Genomic DNA, 23,682 nt, shown 5'->3' on the forward strand with positions numbered 1-23,682 from the left:
TAAAAATAATTTTTCCCCCCAGGCTAGTGATACAAATCCCCAAGGCATTAATGAGTACAATTCCTGTTCACTGTTTCTTATGTGCTTAGACATTCTTTAAAACTGAATGTTACTTAATACAAGAAGTCTAAAAAGCTTTTTTTTTTTTTTTTTTTTTTTTTGTAAATTGTTTAGAGAGGGGTTTGGAAAGACATTGCAGAAACAGAGCTGAAGCTATTATATGTGTGTGTATATATATGTAATATTTAAACAAAACATGCAGTCAGCTGGTGAAAACTTCTCTCTGAGCTCCAGTTTTCATTTAATTGGGAACACAAACATATGAAAGTTGAGGCTAGTAATTTGATTTCAAAACAAAGCTGCTTGAGACAAGCATCAGTTAGAGCTAACAGGAGCCATATGCTAGATGTTTTATGTAAGTGATGTGGTCTTCAAAAAAATTAGGAAAAGCATATTTGCTTTTTTTTTTTTTTTCCCCAAGCAGATCTTTCCTAAAGAAGTTGTAGTAAACCTTCTGTTCAACAGCCTAACAGTACTTACGTGTGTAATTGATGTTAATATATTATATCATCTCATAGATGCAAGATATTTGCTGTTACTGTGCATCAAAGAAGTTTGTTGACTTAGGTATAACCACAGAGTGCATGTGATATTCCAAAGCCACAGGACAGTCAAGATAAAATCTGGCAAATTAGAGCTTCCCTGAGTAAGGGGAGTTTGGCTTTCTGTCACTAGGTCTGCTCAAAATATGTGCTAGCCTTTTTAAACAAGAGCTAGTAACTATCTCCAGCAGACACTTATGAAAAACTAGCTATGGAGATCATTCTGTCACAGCAGAGGGGAAACGACAGTTTCCTTGTCATAATGAAGAAGGTCGAAGAACACTCTGTGGAAAAGAATAAGGCTTAACTCACAATATTCCCTAACAAACAAGAAAGGCCCTCACATAAACCAATATTTATTAAACATTTCTATTTCATTTAAAGCCATTTAAATTACGATTTTATGGGCAATTATAGTAATCTTTGTAGTTAATTAAATGGTTGTCAAGCTCCCAAATATTTGCAAGCAGGATGTGTGTTACCGTGGTACACTAACTCTAATGTGCTGTGCTAGAAATTGTGTTAACATTAAGGAACCAATACTGAATATTTTGTATTGAGGAGTTATGTGAGGTATAGTTAGTATTTCAGTGGGAATTCCTTGCTTGTTCCTGGTGACAAGAGTCCTGCAGGCAGAGGTCAAACTCAGTGCAGACTGAATGTTTTCTGCTCACTAACCTAGAAAGCAATTCCATGCTGAAGGCCTGCTTTAAAAGGAAGAATTGTGCAAAGTTACTAAGATCAGGCAAATTTTATTATTTCTTAGCTTGCACTTAGCCAGTTTTAAGTTAAGAAGTCCTGACTGGAAGTGATCTCAGAGGTGGATCTCTGCAGGCTCTTGGCAGTCAGGGGAGAGGGATGGGCTGTTCCTTGGCATGAGCAGACCAATTTGGTTTCTGAGTTCTTGTTCAAGCATCACTCTGGGGGCAGCTACAAGCTGCAGAACGAAGCTTCAAGTATAAAACTTCTTGAGTCCCTTTCTCACTTCAGGAAGCTGTACAGTATGTACATTCTTTACATCCTAAGTATCATTCTGGTTAGCTGTGAATGGATCATTCCCATGTAAGGGAAAGAAAGAGGTCTTCCACCCACTTTCCCATCCTGGCATCTGTGTAGGTGGCACTGAGTTTATGGCTGGGAACAGGCACAGGGATATTCCTGCCAGGCTGCTTAGGTAGAAGAAATTGCCAGGTCTTTAATGATACAGATAAAACAATTAAGAAGTTACTGCCCTTTACCTGGATACCCTTAAAGCTGTTCTATCCAAGGCAAAACCAGGACACCAGAGAGCCCATTTCAGTACCCAGTGAGCCTGATAAGATTAAACTTCAACTGTGGCCAATATATGCCAATCTGTCTGACATTGCACTGAACTCAATTCAGTAGCTCTCACAAGGATACCCATGACACATAATCTTTGTGTTAAAGATGGTAATTTCTTAAATTACTTTGCTAAATCTGCATAATTCTTACCTTAATTCTGATTTTTCTTAGACATGAAATTAATCATTAAAGAAACTGATCCCCTGTACAAAGTGTATGGTGACTGGTGATCAAAGTTGGTAAACTTATGTGTCTGTCTGATTACAAAGACTTGTCTGTGAACAAGTTTAAACAGGTAAAAGAACAGTTTATAATAGATATAACAGATATAATTATTAGTAAATAGTAGTATAATAACTGTGATGTTCTTCATCCATACTCAAATGATGAGTGAACAAATGGTATTGCTCCCTAGTCATATGGAAGCGTATCTCTCATGTTATCCTGTAAGCTGTGTCCTCTAGTTTGCCATTGTCTGTAATGCATGTGGCAGGAATATACTTTTAGAAAATACACTTTCAGGTGTATTTAAGTAAAAAATGTCCAGAGAATGTTATATTTTAAGGTCATAATTCCATGGTGAGATAAGAATGAGGAGGATCTTGGGCTTCACTTTGTTGAAGAATGCTGTCGTCCTGGGAAGGGAATGCAGCATTGATCTGGTCAGGCCTGATTAAGCAAAAGCAATCAGGATATAGCATAGCATGAATGTGTAGTTTTAAATCATTCTTGTGTCTTGGGTAATGTGTATCACTGTTGTAGAGCAGATTGTAGAGCTTGTGATTGAAAAATATTGCTCATAAGTCTTGCTGAGACAGCTATGCTGTTTACTACTCTCACCAATTTTTTCCCTCCAAAGCACTGAGTATAATGCCAGAGTAAATGCATTTTGATAATCAATTTCATAAGCTGCTGCTCTTGTTTAGTAGACATAATAGGAATATAGAATTAATGGGGCAAATATTAGATCTTCTGAATTAAGAATGAAAATTTGAATTAATTTCTAGTAATTTGATTCATGATTTGATCACAAGGTGTTGCTTTGTGACAGCAGAAATAGGTTGACTTTCCTGACATTTCAAAGCCATTTAGGTAGCTCTTAATCCCTGGCTATTGACTGACCTGTGGCCAGAATAGGATTCATACTTAAGCACCCTTTGTTCTGTCTGTTACTCTTTATCACTCCTTTTCCACTGGCAAGGAAAATATTTTAGCCTGTTGCTTTCCTATTTTTTGAGATCACTGGGGAGCTGTTATCAATTCAAGAAGAGTTACAGAGCACAATCAAAGATTTATGTATTTGGCTAAAGCATGTTAAAATGCACTTGTGTATATATAGTCATGCTAGTATAAAATTGTAATTTCTCCCATAACTTCAAGATCTTTTAATGATTTTTTTTTAAACTACAGGCTAATGGACAGTTTGTAAGACAACATGAGAGAAGTTACAACCAACTTAATTTTCAGGCCGTCCTGAAAACCATTAAAACTTTTCTTCCAAAAAAATACGTAATTTGTACGAAGACATTCGACATGTAGATTGAGGAGAGGTTTATTCAGGTTGTCAGTCTTTTGTATTTTGATGTTTTTGAGCCTATGAAAAGTGTTCTGTGCTTTATCAGCTGAGTTAAAATGTTATTCATTAACTTAGCAACAATTTTTTTGGTTTTTGTTACTATTAATAAAAAATACTATATCAAATGGAAATGGTGGGTGATCTGTACTTAGAAAAGGGAATGGAATTTCCTCTTTTATATCCAGAGAAATATATGCAACTATTTTGTTTGTGCAGTTACTTAGTAGGATGTTAAGCAGCAGGCTTTACAACCATAAGTGCTACTTTATTGGCATTTTTCTGAGTCTATTGTACCCTTTGAGAAACAATGTCAGTATAGTGTATATCTCCCATTTCCCAAAGTTCTCTGTGTCTTAAGTTTTGAAATAAGCTGGCAAAGGGGTCTCCATTGTAAGAGTTTTATCCCCAGCTCAGTACAAAAACTAGAGATCTCTGAATTTTCACCATCTGTATCTCTTCCTCTTTGTCCTGTGAGCAGATTTTTAAACAAATTGCTTCATTGCACATCTTTTGTCTTTTTACAGGTGATGTATCACCCATCAGCATGTCTCCCATCACTCAGTCACAGTTTATTCCACTTGGGGAAATCCTTTGCCTGGCCATCTCAGCAATGAACTCTGCCCGAAAGCAAGTCACACAAGAAGCATTAATGGAGCACCTAACCACCTGCTTCCCAGGTAACTGGTCATTAATAAATCATTGGTCAGATGAGCAAGTCTGTAAAAGGGCAGTTAAAGAAGCCCCAGTACCTTCTGCACGGGAATATTGACTAATCCTGATGTTCTAACCAAAAGTAAAAGGAGACACTAGGGTTCCAATTTTGGAACTTTTTCTTTATTCTTAAACATATAGAGAATTGAGTTCTATTTGATAAGACCATTCATGTGAAATGCATTTTGCAGGGCAAATTCTTGACTTTATGTAAGTAATAAAAATTACTTGGGGTACTAAATAACAAAATATTGTCTTGTTTCTTTTTTCAGAGAGTATCAGAATAAGCTTGTTTGTGATTTTTCTCACAAAATAACCTTTTTTATCATCATAGCCGAAGGAGTACAGGGCTTCTTTAGTAGCTATGGAGACCAAAGCATGATGTGTCATAGCCAGAGCAAACTCATTTCACCTTGTGGCTTTCAAGCCAGTTGTAGCTCACTCATTAGAGTTCTGTTGACATCATTCAACCAATTCAGGTGTCATTGTCCAGTCTCCAAAGAGGTAGCCTCATGGAGGTCTCTGTAGAGACCTCTCTCCTAGAGACCAGGTTTCCCACACAACTGCATGGCTTCCTTCACCTAGGACAGGCTCTCAGTGTGTGGCCTGGTGCAAGTAGTAGAGTCCAGTTACAATGATGTGCCTGCTTCAGGGGGAGGTTATATTTAAAGTGAAAGGACCATGTCAGCCTGCTTTCCAGGAGTCCTCAGCTCCTTCTTGGACACAGTTCTGGCTTTTGCTTCTGTACCCCCTTGCTTGGAAAACACACAAAAAAAGACATCTCTCTCCACAACTAAACTAAATGTTCTGGAGAGCCATAGATACACTTGCTGTGTTCACAAATGCTGGTGTACTGTTCAGAAGGTATTCTTGTCAGCATTTGATATTTATCAAATGGTAAGTGGAAATTGTCTTGGATTAAAGATACTGTAACATCACAAGATGGGAATCCTATAACAAGAATGTACTCTTGAACATGCTGCTTCTCTTCTGGCCATCTGTGTCTGGAGTGGGTGAATCATGCAAAATGCATCTTGTAGAGACATTTTACATTGAAGCACTAAAGTGCAGGGCAGAGGGTTTACTGCTCAAGAGAGCAGAACTTTCTCATTTGTGCTTTGTGTGATCCTGGGCAAGATGTTTACCTATTCTGTGACTGAGTTTACAGTTCTCTAAAGCAGTTGAGAAACTTCTCCATCGTACCTATTTTATAGCTGAAAAAAAGTAGCTCATTAAAAATACCTCAATAGGAAAGCTACTGATGCATCTGTTTCATATAGGCAGCCTAACCATAGCCATGTTTTGATGTCTGGAATTTTTTTTGCTTACATTTTAGAACAAGAGTTACTTAAAGCCTTGAAATTTACATGTCTTTTGCTATAACTGATACTGAGTTCTGAGAATTTAAAATATAAATCTTAATTGAGAGCTGTGTTTGGAATAAACAATTCTATCTGACATTTAATAATTGCACTTCGAAAAAAATACTGCAAGCATATTTTGTAAATACTGGCTTTCTCTCCCTATTTGTAGTTTTGTTTATCAGGCTGATTTTGAAAATAGTGGTAAAAATTGTAAGGGTTAGAATGCAAAGAAGGCAAAGCTCATACAATGGTAATTCTTTTAATTCATTTTGATGATTTTTTTCCCCCAAGTTATCATTTTTATGTATGTTATGTACTAGAAGAATTTCATAAATTGCAAGTATTTTTTCAATTATTTTATCAATATTTTTATATAAACATTGTTGTATGGTTGAAATGCTAATTTATTGGTGGCATCCCTTGAGTTTCCTGGGAGCATGATTATCAGTTCACTTGGTGTGTTGTGCTATTCTTGTTAGATAGAACCAAACATGAAAAATAATTCAACTGGCTGGATTATTTTGTAGACGTTGCTCAGACGAAGCCTGAGGCAAGTTAGCACATAGTCTCTTGCTGCCTTTTTTTTTTTCCACTAGCCATTAACATGTGAATTTCTCACATGAGATTAAAAAAAAAAAAAAAAAAGATAACCTCACTTCCCAAAATGTAGAGAAAATTATTTGAAGGAAAAAAATGCACCCTTTGTTGCCCAATTTTTTTCTCCTTCTCTGGAGAAATGCCTTTCTTTCCCACCCATGACATATTTAACATAGGAAGTGTACATGTTCTCTCAGTGCATGAGGATTATCAAAAAATTTTCTCCTTTCCAATAAATAGAACTTCTTATGATGACACTTTTCACTTTTGCCCAAACCCCTATAATAAATCAGCTGTAGCACTTTGAGGTTCTGTATTCTTTGTGGCTACTGTAAAATACCTGATGTCCTCTCATATTCTGATAGTTTATTTTTCCTAAGTAGGTGCTGATGCTCTGAGGGAGAGAAGAGCATTGCCACTGTAGATGTGTCTGTTATTATCACAGAACCTCTCCGTATCTCCTCTTGTAGCAGCACTTGTCTGCCTGTGTTGTTTGTGCTTTAATGAACAGATGCTTCACTGAGTTTCATGGTGAAGATAAATTTCCTAAGACCCCAGATGCTATTCTCAAAAGTGCCTAAGAATAATAAAACCTTTTCCGTAGTGCAGGGTCTTACAGTTGCTGTCTAGCCCTCTAGTTTGCTGAGCCATTGTGCAGGCATAAATCTGGGCCATGGCTCTATCTGAAATAAGGTATGCTAATTATTTATAACATCACATAGCAACCACTCCACATCTTTAACTAGTATTTCATGAGCCAATCAGAGTATTTCTTTTATCCCTTGTTAAGCCTTAGCATCAGCTCAGGAGAAAATCATTTTAGCAGATTTAACACCATTTAAGTACTACTTCAGATGTATTTTTCATGAATTTATTTTATTCAAAAAAGTTTGTATTGATAATGCACATCTTATTTGTGGTTTTTGTTATTTGTCAGATTTTTAAAGAAGCAAGAGAGCTGCTCCTGCATGTGCTTCCATTATTCTAACTTAAACAATGAAATGGTTGTACAGCCCTACTTTGTAATTTATTGACCATGGTTTAAATCCCATACATTAAATGTAAATCTTTGAAATCCAGTATAAGGAGCTAAGAATGTAACCCCTGTTCTCTGTTTGGCAACCAGACCCTCTTATTTGTATGAACCTGGAAGAAGACAACATCAAGCCTTAGTCTGTCCTGCCTTTAAAAAGGATATTTGCCTTTTTTTTTTTTGCCTCCTCAATTTTAAACATATACATGTTTAAATAATTTTAAGACATTCAGAATTTTGGTGTAGAAAATACTTGTGTATTCTCCTAGCTTGCTTTTGAAGCAAGCAGTTTTCTGAAAGCTGGCAAATTCCTCTGACAATCACCTTTATAACTTCACTCTTTAAATATATGAATTATATGTGTAGCACTTAAAAGAAGTGTCTTACATTAACTGAGTTCACTCTAGGTCAGTGTGCTTTGTGAGCAGCAAACAAGACATAATCTTCTGTCTGGAAGCTCACTGGATGGCATAGTAGACTCTCTTGAGATACAGAAAATGTACATGTCTGATGATTCAGTGTCCAGACAGTTTCTGCTTTTGAATTATTAAACCACTACATAATCTTAAATAACACCACTGCTGTCATGCAATATTTTATGGGCTAGAATCTGTAAGCCACTGGGTTTTTTCCCTTGTTCTTATTTAATGGAGGAAGGGAGACCATAAGGAGACCTTTGAATGCAGGGGGGTAGGTTGTGTATAGACATTATGTGGGCAGATTGCTTTAAAGAGGAAAGTCTTGAGAAAGCCAAGAAATCTGTATTCACTCTGGATCCCATTGTTCCTTTTTTAATATCATTGCTCCTGTTGGCCACAGAGGAAAGCCTAAGCTGAGTTTGTGTCTGTTTCTGTTTTTGTAAGTACCTAAAAGAACTTGGAATAAAACCCATAGTTACTCTTAGCTGACAGTGCTGAGCTTCCAAGATCTGTATCTGCTGTCATCACTGCTAGCTTAGTGAACCACAGCACGGACTGTATGCTGGGAGTGATAAAAATGATAGGCTTCAACTCCAGAGAGAAGGCTGACACAATTAACTTTACAGCATCATTGACTGCCTGGCATGCTAATTTTTTTCCCTTGGTGTTTATCTGCACATTCTCCATTCACAGGAGTTACTCAATTAATGTAACTACTGTGCATCCAGTGTTTAAACACTCACCCAACACATTGTAGCCCTTATGGTTTACCGGGTGAAAAATAAGCATTATTATTATTTTTACCATGTATTTGCAGTGGATTTTTGCCTAAATTGCTGTTAAACATCAGTACATCCATTTCAATCTCTTTCCCTAACATTTCTCTAAGCTCCCAGGAGAAATACTTTCATCCCTTTTATTTGTGTTGTGGCATTTTTGAAACAGTATGTTAAAAGTCTTTTTAGTAAAATAAGGATGAAGAACTAGGTTCTCACGAAGGTAAGTACATGTTGAAGTCTTTACTTGTAAGCTTCTGAAAAGTGCAGTGAATGGGACAGGTTGTTCATATAGAGGAAGGAAGAGGTTGGCTGCTGCAGAGCCAAGTGCACCTGAGCTGGACCATGGTTAGACCCTGCAAGGGTGTATTCAGCACCAGGATGGAGAAACAAATGTGCTTGAGTTTTGCGGTCATCCACGTCTTGTCATGATGCAAGTCATAATGTCAAAGGGGTGGCATTGGCCAAGCAGATACAGCAGCTCCACTGCAGGAATGAAGAGTTAGATGACCAGTGGTTATTACAGGGAATGAAACCACTCTTGATGTTCCTGTGTGCTATCAAAAGCTCATGCAGACAACAGCCTGCTTTTCCTCATAATCGAGAAGAAGCTCACATATTGTTTACTTCAGTCCAGAGAGATTCAGAATTCTGGGCTAAGGATAAATAGTCCATTTTTTCCCCCAGTTCTCAGGATTTCATCTTTTCCCACCTGTTGCTGTTTCCGGCTTGTTAACTCATTTAGAGGTTCTGAGGGTCTTTGTTACTCTCTCTCAGATTATTACAGAAATTGTGGACACCTGCATGAAAAGGAGAGGAAATGCAAGCTCCTGATTCTCCATATTTTTTTCCTAATTTTCATTCTCATTTATGCTCTCAAATTATATCCTGTATTGACCTCTCACTTCCTGCATCCAAAGTGGCCCCAATATTTCAGCTCTATGGACTGTGCATGAACTATATTAACTCTACCCCAGTCAAAACCAGCACATGTCCCTGTGTATTTCTCCTTGGTGCTTTCTGTGTTGTAACCGCTTTCACTCGTGTCCATGCTGTTCCTAACCCTTTGCTGTTTCTATTTTAAGATTTTAGGAATGGATATGAGTAGTATGGTCTTGTCACTAAGTTCAAACAACACTCAAAGTCAGACATAAGAATATGTTGCCTCCAACCCAGTTGCAAGAAAGAGGATGAGTTAAGGAATTAGTACAAATTCTCTTTTTCTTGTTGCTTTTAATGGGTGTTGCTGTCACAAGGACATCAGTGAGCTTGCACGCTCCAACCTTTGACGTGTTGGAGGAGAGTTGGTGACCAGATGCCGTGTGCTCCTGGAAATACTGTGTTTGTGGCAGGTATCCCAGCTGAGATTTCTCCATGAAGTGTTTTTGTAAAAAAAGCATATGCTTCACTGAAATGTTTTTGCATGCATTGAAATTCTATTCTTCAAGACTGAGTTTGACTTGACAAGGTCCTGTCCAACCTCATCTAAATTGGCCAGGGTTTGAGTGCTGACCAGATGAATTCATGAGTTATCTTCCAACTTAAGTTGCTCTCTGATTCTTTTTTTTAAATTACTTTTGTTTAAAACTAAGACCCAGAATAAATAATAATAACTTTTTCTGTTTAAAATAGATCATCCCAGCCTTTGCAAAAAAAGTCTCTAGTTCTAAAAATGTAAACCAGACTAGTACTCAGAATTAAAATATATTTTAGTGAAACAAAATGTATTGATTGAAGATAGCTTTTTCCACTGATAACATGGAAGTATTTTAATTTTTTATTCAGCATAAACAGACTTTTTAAAACTAATTTGTGAACTAAATTAACAGCGTTGTTTTTCCTTAGCTCTAGACGGAACTTACTTCTATACACAGCATGCCACCTTAGTGTTTTATCAAGTAAAGTACTGAAGACTTGGTCAAGCACCACTGAATCCAGCAGGTGCACTGGTAATGGGAAGGATCTGGCTCACAATGCCAAGTCTACCATATGCCATTGATGCAGGGTGGTCATACTTGTCCCTCTCAGTATGCCATATATGCACTTAGTGTCCTTTACATCTCACCTAAAGGACAAGGAACTCTGAGAAGCAAATTTTTGTGAGCAAAATCTGTAACTTCCAGCCTAATGGAAAAAACTTTCTGGGTAAGATGAACTGTATCATTCAGGATGTCTCTGTTTTGGAGCAGCTGATGTAGTGGAAACATATTTTAATGGGAGAGCAAATCAGTTAAATCAGGTTTGTGATAAAGGGACAGTTTGAGGACCTGCTTTTTTATTTATTTTTTTTTTATTTTTTTTTTATTTTTTTTTTTTCCCTGTGTAGTATTCTGTTGGAAAAACTGCTTAGGCATCCAAAGTAACAAATAACTACTGCTTTATATGTGACAAGGCATTATAAGAATAGTTCTGGTGAATTTGGATATAAATACTTCATTGGAAGAAGAATAAAAGTAGAATATTTCCCTTGACACTCTGATTTTCAGTGATTCCATCGTGTAGCTTAAGGTCACCTGCATTGGGAGTGACTTGAAATTCTCTTGGGATTTTTTTTAGCACTTTATTAATGGCCTGCTATTTAATTAATAATTGATATGTCTGAAGTATAGGAGATAAGTGGAGAAATAAACAGAGAAGAGAATGCCTAACAAAATGCTTTACTGGAGTTGTTTGTTCAGCATATTCCAGCTTGCACTTTAGAAAAACTAGCTTTTTGTTGGGGAGGGGGGAAACCAGAGAGTCCCACACAGTTTTATGCACTTCCTGATACGTGTTTACTGTTATTTCTAGGCGTTCCAACACCCAGTCCAGAAATCCTTCGACATACTTTGAACATGCTTGTACGGGAGAGGAAAATATACCCAACTCCGGATGGTTATTTCATTGTAACCCCACAGACTTACTTTATAACACCATCTCTCATAAGAACTAACAGTAAATGGTACCATTTGGATGAGAGGATACCTGACAGGTCTCAATGTACCTCTCCACAACAAGGAACTATAACTCCCTCCACCTCGGGTTGTGTCAGGGACCGAACACTACCCAAAAACCACTGCGACTCCTGCCATTGTTGCAGAGAAGACATGCACAGCATGCATGCATCTACCCTACAGAGGAAATCAGCAAAAGACTGTAAAGACTCATACTGTCCTCCTTCATTGTGTCAGGTCCCACCTACTGAGAAAAGTAAAAGTACTGTCAATTTTTCATATAAATCAGAGACACTCACAAAGCCTAAGGATGTAGAAAAGCAGTCTAAGAAATTTGGACTCAAATTATTCCGATTAAGTTTTAAGAAGGATAAGACCAAACAGTTGGCAAATTTCTCTGCCCAGTTTCCTCCAGAGGAGTGGCCGCTAAGGGACGAGGACACCCCTACCACTATACCTAGAGAGGTAGAAATGGAGATTATTAGGCGCATTAATCCAGACTTGACTGTGGAAAATGTCATGAGACACACTGCACTAATGAAGAAACTTGAAGAAGAAAAAGCTCAACGAAGCAAAGCAGGGTCTTCAGCTCACCACAGTGGACGAAGTAAAAAGAGTAGGAACCACAGAAAATCTCATGGGAAATCGAGGTCGCACAGCAAGACCCGGGTATCCAAAGGAGACCCATCAGATGGTTCTCATTTGGATATACCTGCTGAAAGGGAGTATGAGTTCTATGATCCCTTGACTCGATCCCCACGGGAAGGCTGTTTTATAATAGAACACAAGGGAGATAATTATATAATGCACAGCAATCCTAACATGATTGAATCTCACTTTCCCATGACACCAGAGTGGGATGTGTCTGGTGAACTGGCCAAAAGAAGAACTGAAATGCCTTTCCCTGAACCTTCCAGGGGAAGCTCCCATTCCAAGGTCCATCGGAGCCACAGCCATACACAGGATAGAAGATCAAGGAATGAGCGGTCCAGTAAAGCTAAAGAAAGGTCTAGATCCATGGATAACTCCAAGGGACCTCTGGGCTCAGCTACTTTAGGCACACCTGAAGATATAGGTGAAGGTTGTAGCCCAGATGACCAAACAACTAGCCAAACCTACATTGATGATAGTACCTTAAGGCCATCCCAGTCGCTCAGTCATCAAAGGGCTCTGATTTCATCTGCAAGCTACAAAGAGACTTGCATCCCTGAAATAGCCGGTGGCAGTGTAGAGACCCCCAGTTCTTGTAGCCTATTGGAACAAGGCAAGCCTACAGACAATTTGCCATCATATAGTGAGCTCAACTCCTGCACAACAAAATCTGCAGTTGATGACTATTTTCAGTGCAACACATCCAGTGAAACTGTGCTTACAGCTCCCTCACCACTGGGAAAGAATAAAGAGGATCATGATACGCTAACAGGGACAGATGGGCTAAAAAAAATGGCTCCCACAGAAAGACAGTCTCAACATATTGCTAGGGAGCCTGGGGTGCACAAGGAGGAGTCCCCAAAGGGCCCAAGCAGTGGTTCAGTGATCGCTGGCCAAACTCCAGAGGTGATAGCTAATGGGCGGCTGGTTCAACACCATAGCACTGAGTCAAGCAGCCTTGATAAAAGGAAAGAAATATTCAGCAAGGATACACTCTTTAAGCCTCTGCACAACACTCTTTCTGTGAATAGTTATCATAAGTCTAACACACCTCTGCTAAAGCCCCATCAAAAAACCCCCTCTGACACATTGCCCGTCAGATGTGAGAAACTTGAACAAGCGATGGTAACCTCAGTCACACAAGTCATGCCTGTTTCTCAGAGACAGCAAGAGACAACCGGGAACCAGGAGGCCTCTTTTGACTACTACAACGTATCTGATGATGATGACTCAGAGGAAGGAACCAACAAAAATGCCGAGGAAGAAAAAAACAGGGATGATGTTGGTACAATGCAATGGCTCCTAGAGAGAGAAAAGGAAAGGGATCTACAGCGAAAGTTTGAGAAAAATCTTACTCTTCTCACCCCGAAGGAAACAGAAAATAGCAACAACCAGAGAGCCACCCACTCAGCCCGCCTGGACAGCATGGACAGCAGCAGCATTACTGTGGACAGCGGGTTCAACTCTCCACGGTAGGACTGTCACATTCATTGCAGCTTTACAGACTAGGAAGTTCCATTTATGGTTTTATGGGTGTGTGATATTGGTGACAGAATGTAGGGCTGTATTAAAAAAAGGCACACATTTTCAGACTGTTTTTTCTATAGCCCTGGAATCCTCTATTCAGACGTGTGAGTTTCCCACCATACAGTAAGAAACCAATGACCATTTGCAGCATTGACTCTGTGTTAGTTCATTTTCTGTTTGCTGAAAGCCTTCCTGTATCCTTTTTTTTCTGAATTAAATTTGTATTTGCTTTAGAATAAAAGGGATGAGCTCCTGCATACTCTTCCATTTCCATCTAAGATACCATCAGCCAGACTAATGGAAAGACTAGGCATGACCAGGTGGCATAACCTTTGGCTCAGACGAAAAGGAAAACAAATTATACTGTTTTGTGTTCAGGCTTCCTTGTTTGTTTTCTTCAAAAATTTTGAAAGTGTATCTAGTCATCATTTCAAACTGGTGAGACTAGAGTAGCCACTCCCCATACAAGTTAAAAGTGCTTAGGATGTTTGAACTTCAGGTGTGACTTAACACTGCTGAGAGAGAGGTGCCTTGTCTAAGATACTTGGGAAAAGAGTCCAGATGTTGATGTGTGGTGGTACTGGTTAGTAATTACTATTTCAGGGATATCAGGAATCGTGGAAGCCTTAATGCGCTAGAAGTCTTAAAAGTGTAGGGAGGAGAGAGTTGTTGGTGCATTCCCTGCCCTGGAGAATTCACAAGTTCATTTTCAGGTTAAGAATCTTTTACGCCAGCCTTCTTCCTTGTCTGTTTGAGCTTTGGCAGTCCTAGGTCCTTGATGGAATGGAGCATGACCAGTTTTGTTTGGCCTGCATAGGAACTCATCAGACTTCAGAACAATAACTCTTAAGAACACAGAAATAATCTACAGTAGTAGTTTTCTTAGAGTGGCCTACTTAAGCTTAAATTATTTATTGCCTGTATTTAAAAAATAAAACCTCCAAGACTGATTTTTGTACTATGTGAAAAAAATGGGTTTTTTTGGTTTTTTCTGTCACTGTTTTATTTTCCCTTGTAAATGGTGTTCTTGTTCCTTAGAAGTATATATATATTTTTTACATCTATAGCAAAGGCTCTCAGAAAGGCATGTGAAGGATTTCCTTTTTCTACACAGGACTAAATTTCATTTTCAGTTTAAGTCCTGTCACTCTGGATGAAATTCCTTTGGATTTGATGTTTACTCCCACTTATGTTAATGACATGACAGAAATTAGTGAGCCTGATGCAGCTTGCAGTGATGTATCAAACTACAGCAGGCTTCTAGAGAATGTATATTTTTTCTGAGTAGAAAACCTGAAAAATAATTTGATTAAATCATGCCACTAACACTGAGTCCACTCTAAAAAAGAAGCTTGAGAAGGCTTTCTGTTATTGATTGTTCTGCAGATGCCTGACATCTTTCTCACATAGAACTGTTGTATTAAACTGTTTGCACTCTTCTTTTTTAAATGTGATCTCTTCCAGTAGTTGAAGTGCTATACTTGGAGTCAGTTTTTGTGGGGGAGCATATTGTGGTGTTTGCTTCTTGCTCAGCCTGTCTCACTCAGCACAGCATGAGAGCCACCTCTGGGATAAGCTATCAACTGGATTAAAAATCAGTTCTTGGACTACTCTTTTGTATGCTAGCTGAATATCAAACTTGTGTTTCTGATTAATGCAATGATAGACATTTTCTTCCCTAATTATTTACACAAAAGCTGAAATTTCTGTTTTATGTTAAACTTAGCTAGCAAGAGAATAGGATGTATTGAGCATACTGGATTTAGTGATGTTATACCACTTTGTTTAAATCAAAAAGGAAACAGATGAGCAACTTTGGCTAAAAAGTACCATGTTATTATTATCTTGCCTTATAATAAAAAATGTACTCCACAGCCCTTTTCCAGGAAATACAAAATAGCCATCCAGCATCTATCTGGTAAGATTCAGCTAGGTGTGACAGTGTCTTTTAGCAGATGCCATGGGAAGAATATAAGAACAGGTCATGCAATATGGTAATGTTCCTCAGGTATATTCTTCTGACCTCCACTGATGATGTAACTCTGCTTCCTGAGGTGGGGTGGTATCTTTCCATTCAAACTGAAGTATGCAATGTTGTTAGGGGAATCAAATTACCAATTTCACACTATAAAAAAGTAAAATATGTTTTTAAAGTCTGATAAATTGAAAAAAGGACAGTAAAAAAATTCAGAAAGAAATGGCTGCAGTTAAAGAGATTTGCAATGGTCATTTGACTTCCAAAGTATTTGTGTGCAAAATGTGTGAACATATTAATCACCATTGGGAAAAAAAGCCTCAATATTTCATGCATTGCTTTTATGCAAGTCATATATAGTAAATACTAGCTGTCAAGATTAATTTTATTCCTTTATTTTTAGGGCTTTTATAATATTGTTGCTCCTTTGTTACCTAAAGAAAGCTATTTTTGGCATTACTCTGCATGCAAAATTTTCAATGCAATTTTTGTGTATACATGTTGAAATGGTCAGTTTGTAATACCAGAGGTGAGCATGTCTGAAGATCTGAAATTGGTGTTCCCATAAAGAATAATACAGTACTAAATCATCTCTGAAAACTAAGATCTATTTTCATTAAAAAGCAGAGGGAGAGGAGTTAAAAAATAAGCAAGACAAGTGCACCATACATCATTGCAGCTCACAGGAATCATTTACTATGCGTGTCACCCATCATAGCTCTTTGGAGCTATGGAAAATAAAACAATCATTGGCAGAAGAATATCAGCACCATCCATTTTTACCAGTTTAAAAGATCTATGAGAGTTTTCCTAAGAGGCTCATTGATTTTCCAGACTCAGTCAGTTTAAGATTATTTAAATCTGCCCTGTGACTAGGAAAAGTTTTTTCCCTCCCCTATGCCATGCATCAACACATTTCTCCCCTGCCACATCTAAAGCTGTGCATCCCTACTCTTCCCTTGATGATAGCACTAATCTTTTTTTTTTTTTTAGGGCTAGTATTTAACTGAGAGCGGTCCCTGATCTGTCTGGCTGCCTGCAAGGCTTAGTCAGGGAAGCAACAGAAACATGTGGCAGGGTCAAATCCACACAAGGCAGGCAAGAGCTACCCCTTTCAGTAGCAGGTAAATTTAGGTTGACTTTAAACTGACTATGAAACTTTTGTCATTAGTATCCTTGTTTTTAGTGCTTATTTGATAACTGGATTCAGTCCTCTAGATGTATTCTATAAACATCTCCATAGCAAGTGGTGTCATTTTACAAAGAAGTAGGGGTACAGATGAAGGATACATAACCAGGGGACCACATGGATGTTTGAAAACAAATCTGTTCCTGAACAGGCACACATTATTTAGAGATGAAAAATGATTTAATAGTGTAAAGACAGCAAAACCAGCAGTACTGGTAAAAGTAGCCTTAGCATGTCATGGCTGAGCTTTTTAAAAGCTGTAGACTAAAATGCAAGCTGCTCTGCATTCATAGTTAGATGTATCATTAAAAGGCTTAATCTTTAAAAGTGTTTAGTGTCCTGTCACTCTTGTGGTTAAATGATATGCTAGAACTAAAGGAACATTGTCCATTTTCTGAATGAAATAGCAGCACTAGTTGTTGTCCAGGGTAAGATCACAGACCAGCCAGTTAAGATTTCTCATTGTCTTGGTAAGTTGCAATCATCTCAGCTGCAAAGCAAAATTGAAGTGTTGCGCTTAGAGGCGTTGAGGATTTAATGTAAAGTAAAACTTTTATTTAATATTTTGTGTACAAAAACATAGGTAGAAGAGGAGACAGTGGAGTATGCTATGTTATATGATTGCTGTCCTAGCTCTGCCTAGTCACTGAGCTCATTTTATGAAGCTAGTTTTATGCAAAACTGCACCAGTCAGGAAAACTAGCACATTCCAAGTGCAAGATGGAAGCTATTTCCTTGAGTGAAAAATCCAGATGCTTGATACTGGTTCAGCTTGCAGTTTGTGTGACAGTCTCAGCTGTGCTTAGTGCAATACCTGTGTTACGGTGTGATGACTGCTGAGCACCTCTGGGGACACATTTTGGAGGAACATATGCGTACTGTCAAAATGAAATGATTCATTGACGTGACATTACATACAAACACAGGAAACCTATTATAAAACACTCTGTTCTCCTTTCCTGTCTGGTCAATAGATATATAGGCATGTCATATATGAGTGTGTATATGTATTTCTTTTCCATTCCAGTACTCGTGAGAGCCTGGCATCCAACACTTCAAGTATTGTTGAAAGCAACAGACGTCAGAACCCTGCTCTGAGCCCTGCACATGGTGGCGCAGGACCCACGTTCAACTTCCGAGCCACTGCAGACCCACCCACGAGTGAAGCTGAGAAACTGCAGAAACCTGGTAACTGCCTGCAAGCTTCTGTCACTAGTGTCTGATAGTCAGCCTGCCTCAGATCGTCTGTCTCATCCTATACAGCAAAGTTTACGACACTGGGACTGATGTTTACATCTTTGGGGAAAAATAAAACAAGCATCTCAACCACAGTTTTAGTGTTCACTTAAACTGTGCTGCTATGTAGACTAGGGGCAACAAAGAAGTATTTATTTCAAGGTATTGCTTTTCACATTTGCGGCTCTGTAGCAACAGAATAGCAGTAGGGATAATATGTACACTTTTTGCTTCACTTAATTGTAACTGAGCACATATATGAAAGTCTAGACACTGTAAGTGTAATCTGCATTTTCAATGTCCATGCAGTTGCCAACTTCATTTAAAAAAATGCCACAGATGTGTGATGCCCCTGGTCAGAGGCTAAACTCTGCTGCAGAGTTCATCATTTTTTTTCTTCGAAAACTGAGCCACTGCTGAAAGTAACCAGCCAGGATCACCATGAGGAAAAACAATGCCAAACATGACAAGTCATGACCTCAGCTCTATATGTGAATTAATACTAATCAGTCATTTTCACTGTGCATTTTTGTGACACAATTTTCAAATACCTGGTTAAGCAAGTAAAAGGAGGTTTGAGGTTTGTTTTGATTTGCTTTTTTTCCAGATATGGAGGGTGGGAAGGGAGGTGGCTCCTCCATTTGTTTCAAAAATATGAGAGGTGTTTACTTAATGAGACTTGCTACTTGACCTTCCATAGTCACTGGTGAGGAGGTGGGCCTTTGCATAGAGTGGGAGTGGGGAGGGAAGGGAAAGATGTTAACTGTCATGGAGCCACAATTTGTGGAGTGACACAAAATATATTAAATGTATTCAATATAATTCACTTATTTTAAAATAAGATAATTAATTCCCGTGTCACTTCTGGTATTGCAACTTGCCATTAATATAGGAATCAGGATAACTAATTTCTTTGAACAAAAATATCCTTTATGATATAAATGACAAGTATGGCCTGAAGAATTGATTTCTTTCTAGTGGAAGGACATAAATCTATTTTATGTAGCTTATTAAATAGAGTGCCTAAATTAGGCTATTAAAAATAGCATACAGTGTAATGATTATCAGAGAACAAAATTTAGAGAATTATAAACTTCTGGCCTTTTTATTCAGTGGATGTTATTTGCAATTTAGCATTTTATGGACATGTCTAGTTTCTAGAGTTCAATGTGTCCACTTGGTTTGCAGTAGAAATCTGAGTCCTGCAGACATGGTACATCCTAATTGCTCTCCCTAAACTGTTACTTCAATGTAATTAGTACTGTGCTAATTACTGCAGAGTAAATCCTACAGATAGTTAAACTCCAAGAGTAATTTTAGGTACAGGGTCACATTCTGCTCTGTTACTCATGCAACCTGGTAGTGCAACAAACTGACTTTTTTATCAGAATAGACAAATAGGTGGAAGAATAACAAAGATACTAAAATGTGCAACAGCCCAAATTGTTTCACAGAAAAGGGTTATTTGCCCTGTCTAGTTCTTGTCGTACACAGGTATGAAACCCAACTGTACATAATGAAACCCAGTATTTTCATCAGGTTCTGGTGACATTTATTACTCTGTATACAAAGTCATTTGAGCCTCACTTATGTTCTCTGTTGTCATCAGAAGTCTTTACTGACGATTCAGCCTTATGTTACATCATCGGATATAGTTCATTTACTTCTAAAACAGCTTTCTAACTTTGGACACAATCGATTTCCAGTTCTGTCAAGATTACCCAGTCAATGCACAGGTCTGTTTTCATTGATTTCAGTGTATGATTTCCATTTCATAGGAGCAATAAGACCTTTCAGTGCACATAAAGGAAATTATTGTGCTTTTGGTTGGTTATCAAAGTCACTTGGCCTTTAGCCTTCTGCCTTATCATACCTTCCAAGATGTGCTCTAATTACCATATAATGCTTTGCATGATGCATCTTATTCAATATGTAACTCCAGCCGTACTTATTCCATGCAAACTGTAGAGTCAGAGTTTTTGTGGGGAATTGTCATATACTATGCAGTGGCTGACTGTGATTTTGTTTCTGAGAGGAGCTCTGGCATCAGTAGTATGTATCAATTCAGTAAATAAAAACGTCAAAATGGTAAAAAAATTTACAGTGATGATCTGAAGTACTAATGGCAGTATTAAAATGTGAAGAGCAGAAACAGGTTTCACCTTTGGGGAAACAATTGTTTGTCACAAGCTAATCAGAATTTGTGCAGGCAGCTGGTTGTACAGAAGACGTAATTCCAACAAAATGTGACAGTACATACCTATAAACTGTATAGTATGTTATTTCCTAAAGTTCCCAGAGACCAGCAGACAACATAAATGTCATATTAATGTTGACATGGCATTGTACCAATATTAATGTGACTCTTGGAATATGGAATGTAAACAGAAGTTTCACATAGAAACGTTCTAATCTTGATTTTTTTTTTTTTCCTTTTAAAATCAACAATGGAAAATAAGAAAATTCCATCTTGAGGTTCTGGTAACAAAACCACGAGAGTGGAGCTTGAGTGCTTTATGTCACCCTAATCCTTTGATGAAATCATAGCCTTGTATTATGTGGTTGCTTATCTATCATTCTTCTAATGTATCAATTTAAAGGTTTACAGAGTTAGATTAGGTTGAATCTGTGTTGTGTTCAACTGTAAAGGGTCAACACAAATCTGTCGGCATTTTGCACACTTAATATGTATTATTATAATACAACATGTTACTTTTATGGTAATTTTTTTTACACATATAACTACCTCCATGAATTTGATGAAATGCAGCAACATGAAAAGTGTATTGTACAAAGCAAGGTTAGAAACTTTGAAGCATTAGGTCATGGCGTTCTCTTGTGTGTCAAAGCTTGCATATGAAGTCATCATGTTTCCATTGCCACAGTTTCCTTCTACAATGTTAAAAAGATGGCTTTCAGATGAGTCACTTAAAGACTTTGACAAGGCTGCATAATTGGGATAAAAGTGAAAGGGAGGCTGAAACCTTCCATCCTCTCCCCAGTTACTGCTAAAATTTCTGCCTGGTAGAACTTGAAAATGTATTTGTAATTTAGCAAATTAGAAACATCTACAGTCTGTGAAATATGATTGACAGTTTGGGGTTTAACAGAAGACACTCTGGGTATTTTCTTGGCAGCCTTCAGATACTTGGGGCCCTATTCTGCCTCCATCTTTGTCAACATTAGTACGTCATGGTTTCTCTGAACAGGCAAGGGTGTTAAAACAGCTCTTCCTTTAATGATATGCACTCTGGTCTCTAGATTGTGTGCATCTAAAACATTTGCTCCTACAGAAATTACCAACAGCCTTTAATTTACGTTGCTGGGAGCAGTATCAGGGTCCCTACTTGAGGTATGTGCCTATTGTTCAAAGAACGCGGGCAAGTTTCCAAGAAAAATTAATCTGGCTTTTGAAAAGTAGCCAGCTGCAACAAGCCACCTTTCAAGAGGGAAGAAAGAAAGACTTTTGCAAAAACCAAAGGAAGAAAGTGGCAGTTGAACCTAAGCAGATCGCATTATATACAAATCCCGATTTATGAACACCTTTCAGCAAACCTAGTACCATTATCCTGATGCAAATTAATATACAATCATCAGTTGAGCTAATTTTGCCATTTTAAATATTTCAGTTAAAATTTAGAAGAAATCATTAGCCATTTGACTCCCAGGACCACTGTAAAATGACTGTTATATGTGAAACAACGTTCACAAAACTTTAAAAAAAAAATGTATTGGAAAACAAATATTTTAATGAAAACCGTGGCCTAAGTGCTTGCCAGCAGTAGTCTTCATTAGGAAAGAGAACAAGCAAACCAGTATTCAGAGGCCATCATGAACACAGATAACACTTTGCACTTGAATCACACCTTTTTGCCTGAGGGTCTTGAAGCACTTGCCTGTGAGGTAGGCAAAGTTCACTGACCCTACTTTTTGTCTGGGCCCATTGGAAAAAGCAAAGGCTAAGAGTCTGTAGAGGAACTTATTAACTAGTTGCTTTTTTAAAGTTACTGAAGTAGGTTTAACAGTTACCAAAGTGTTTAATGTTTATATTCTGAAATTATTCTTTTGATGCATTCAGTTTGTTTAAGTAAGAAACTACTTTATGGCCCTGCAGACACTTTTGGATTAGCAGTTCCAAAAACAAGTTTGCAGTCATATGAGTACTGGCAGCAGTGGTTTTAGACACAGTCATATTAATTAAAAATTTGTTTTTCAAATACATTTTGTAGTGCTTTTCCCAACACAATTGTTCAAATTGTACAGAGAAAGCAAATAGCACTCCTGATCTGGTGTCATATCCACAGTTTACAATTCTCTTTGCTCTTCTGAAGAAAACTGTACAGTATTAGAGAGAAAAGTTCTATTTTTTACAAAATTCTTTAAAAAAAAAGGCTATATATCTAAAATGTTCCCCCCAGCATAAGTAAAGTGCATCATTACTGCATGAGACACATGCAGTGGACCCACCAAAAGCCAAGCTGGTGCTAGAAGAAAACGGGACTATCACACTTCTTTCATAGTGGCGCTCTAAACGTTGGTTTCAGTTATGCAAGTGTAAATCTGGCATAACTCCCCTGATCTCCGAGGATCTGAGAGAGATGGGAATGGGTCGTTAACTCCATTGAAGCTCAGTTCTGAGCTGAGGGTTTCCGTGTTCCTCCCCCCACCCTGAGACACTAAACGCAGAGAAGGAGCAGAAGGCCACGCACCTGGCTCTGGAAGGGCAGCCTGGGCTGAATCCCTGCTGAAATGCACAGCCACCCAGCCGGGATCCGTGACAGCGCCAGCGTGCCCCACCTCGGGAGGGTGATTTTCCATGTGGTGCACTGCCCTCCTGTTGTATATCGGTTAGAGCCACCCAAAGGATACCCACCCAGAAGTATGAAAGGGCCCTTGGAGTATTTGGCACAGATGTTACTTTTATGTGTGGAGGAGATTTTAAGTTTAAAGGGATCATAATTCTGCAGGTAATTTTCTGTGAGTGACTGAATGTGGCTGTTGCATTAGGTTTAAATGAGTTAATAAATGCAAGTGGGACTTACTGTATGTTAGAAGGGAGTTTTGCAGCCAAGACTGCCTTGTATAAATGTGTTTGCACTGAAAAAAAAAATTAAAAAATTACTTGGTCTCTGGTTGCTGTAAAGGTCATCCAAGATGGATGTTCTGTTTATATTGTATAGTATTTCATATGAAATAATTGCAGTTCATGAAATGTCTTCCCTAACGTTACTGATTTATAACAGCACATTTGTAACATGGTTTTTATTGTGTCAGTGTACCATATTGTAAATGATGATTACTTGTCATGCTTAGTATAATAATTTAAAGGAAAAAAAAAGGACAGGGATTTTTGTAAGTCTATATTTGAAAGTCCCTCCATATGGTAATATTGTGTTCATGTTGTTTATGTAGTGTTGTGTGAAATATCCATTTTGGATTGTGTTACTTTTTAAAATATTAAATAACATTTGGTTATATGTTCTAAGTGGATTCTTTGCACTCATCGGTGGTTTTTAGAGAGTATACTTATATTTTCATTTAACATTCTGTTTCTCTCCCTCACTTATGAAACCTTGCACAGCAAACCAGAAGTCTCAGATAAACAATCACTGTAACAACTCGCTGTGTTCCCCTATGCTTTATAAAAACTCTTTGGGCCATTAAGAGTGCAAGGGAGAAAATTTTTTTCTGGCTTAGACTGGACATGAAGTTGCAGGGGAAGTATGATCTCCACTGAATGTGAGTGCCCAGCTGAGATGCACCCAGGCTC

At 38.0% G+C, this 23,682-nt stretch overlaps 1 protein-coding gene across 9 annotated transcripts in view; it reads left to right on the forward strand.

Moving 5' to 3' along the window:
- Positions 1 to 23,389, forward strand: part of STOX2 (storkhead box 2) — a 142,149-nt gene extending 118,760 nt beyond the window's left edge. For all 9 annotated transcript variants that reach the window (XM_015624917.2, XM_015624927.3, XM_015624921.3 and 6 more), the window contains 3 exons: positions 4,026 to 4,178; positions 11,192 to 13,457; positions 17,704 to 23,389. In XM_015624917.2, coding sequence (XP_015480403.1) covers positions 4,026 to 4,178; positions 11,192 to 13,457; positions 17,704 to 17,899 — 2,615 coding nt within the window. In that variant the 3' untranslated portion in view covers positions 17,900 to 23,389. The remainder of the gene's footprint in view (positions 1 to 4,025; positions 4,179 to 11,191; positions 13,458 to 17,703) is intronic.
- Positions 23,390 to 23,682: the final 293 nt, after the last annotated feature.

Source organism: Parus major, chromosome 4, assembly GCF_001522545.3.
Source record: "Parus major isolate Abel chromosome 4, Parus_major1.1, whole genome shotgun sequence".
Lineage (NCBI taxonomy): Eukaryota > Metazoa > Chordata > Aves > Passeriformes > Paridae > Parus > Parus major.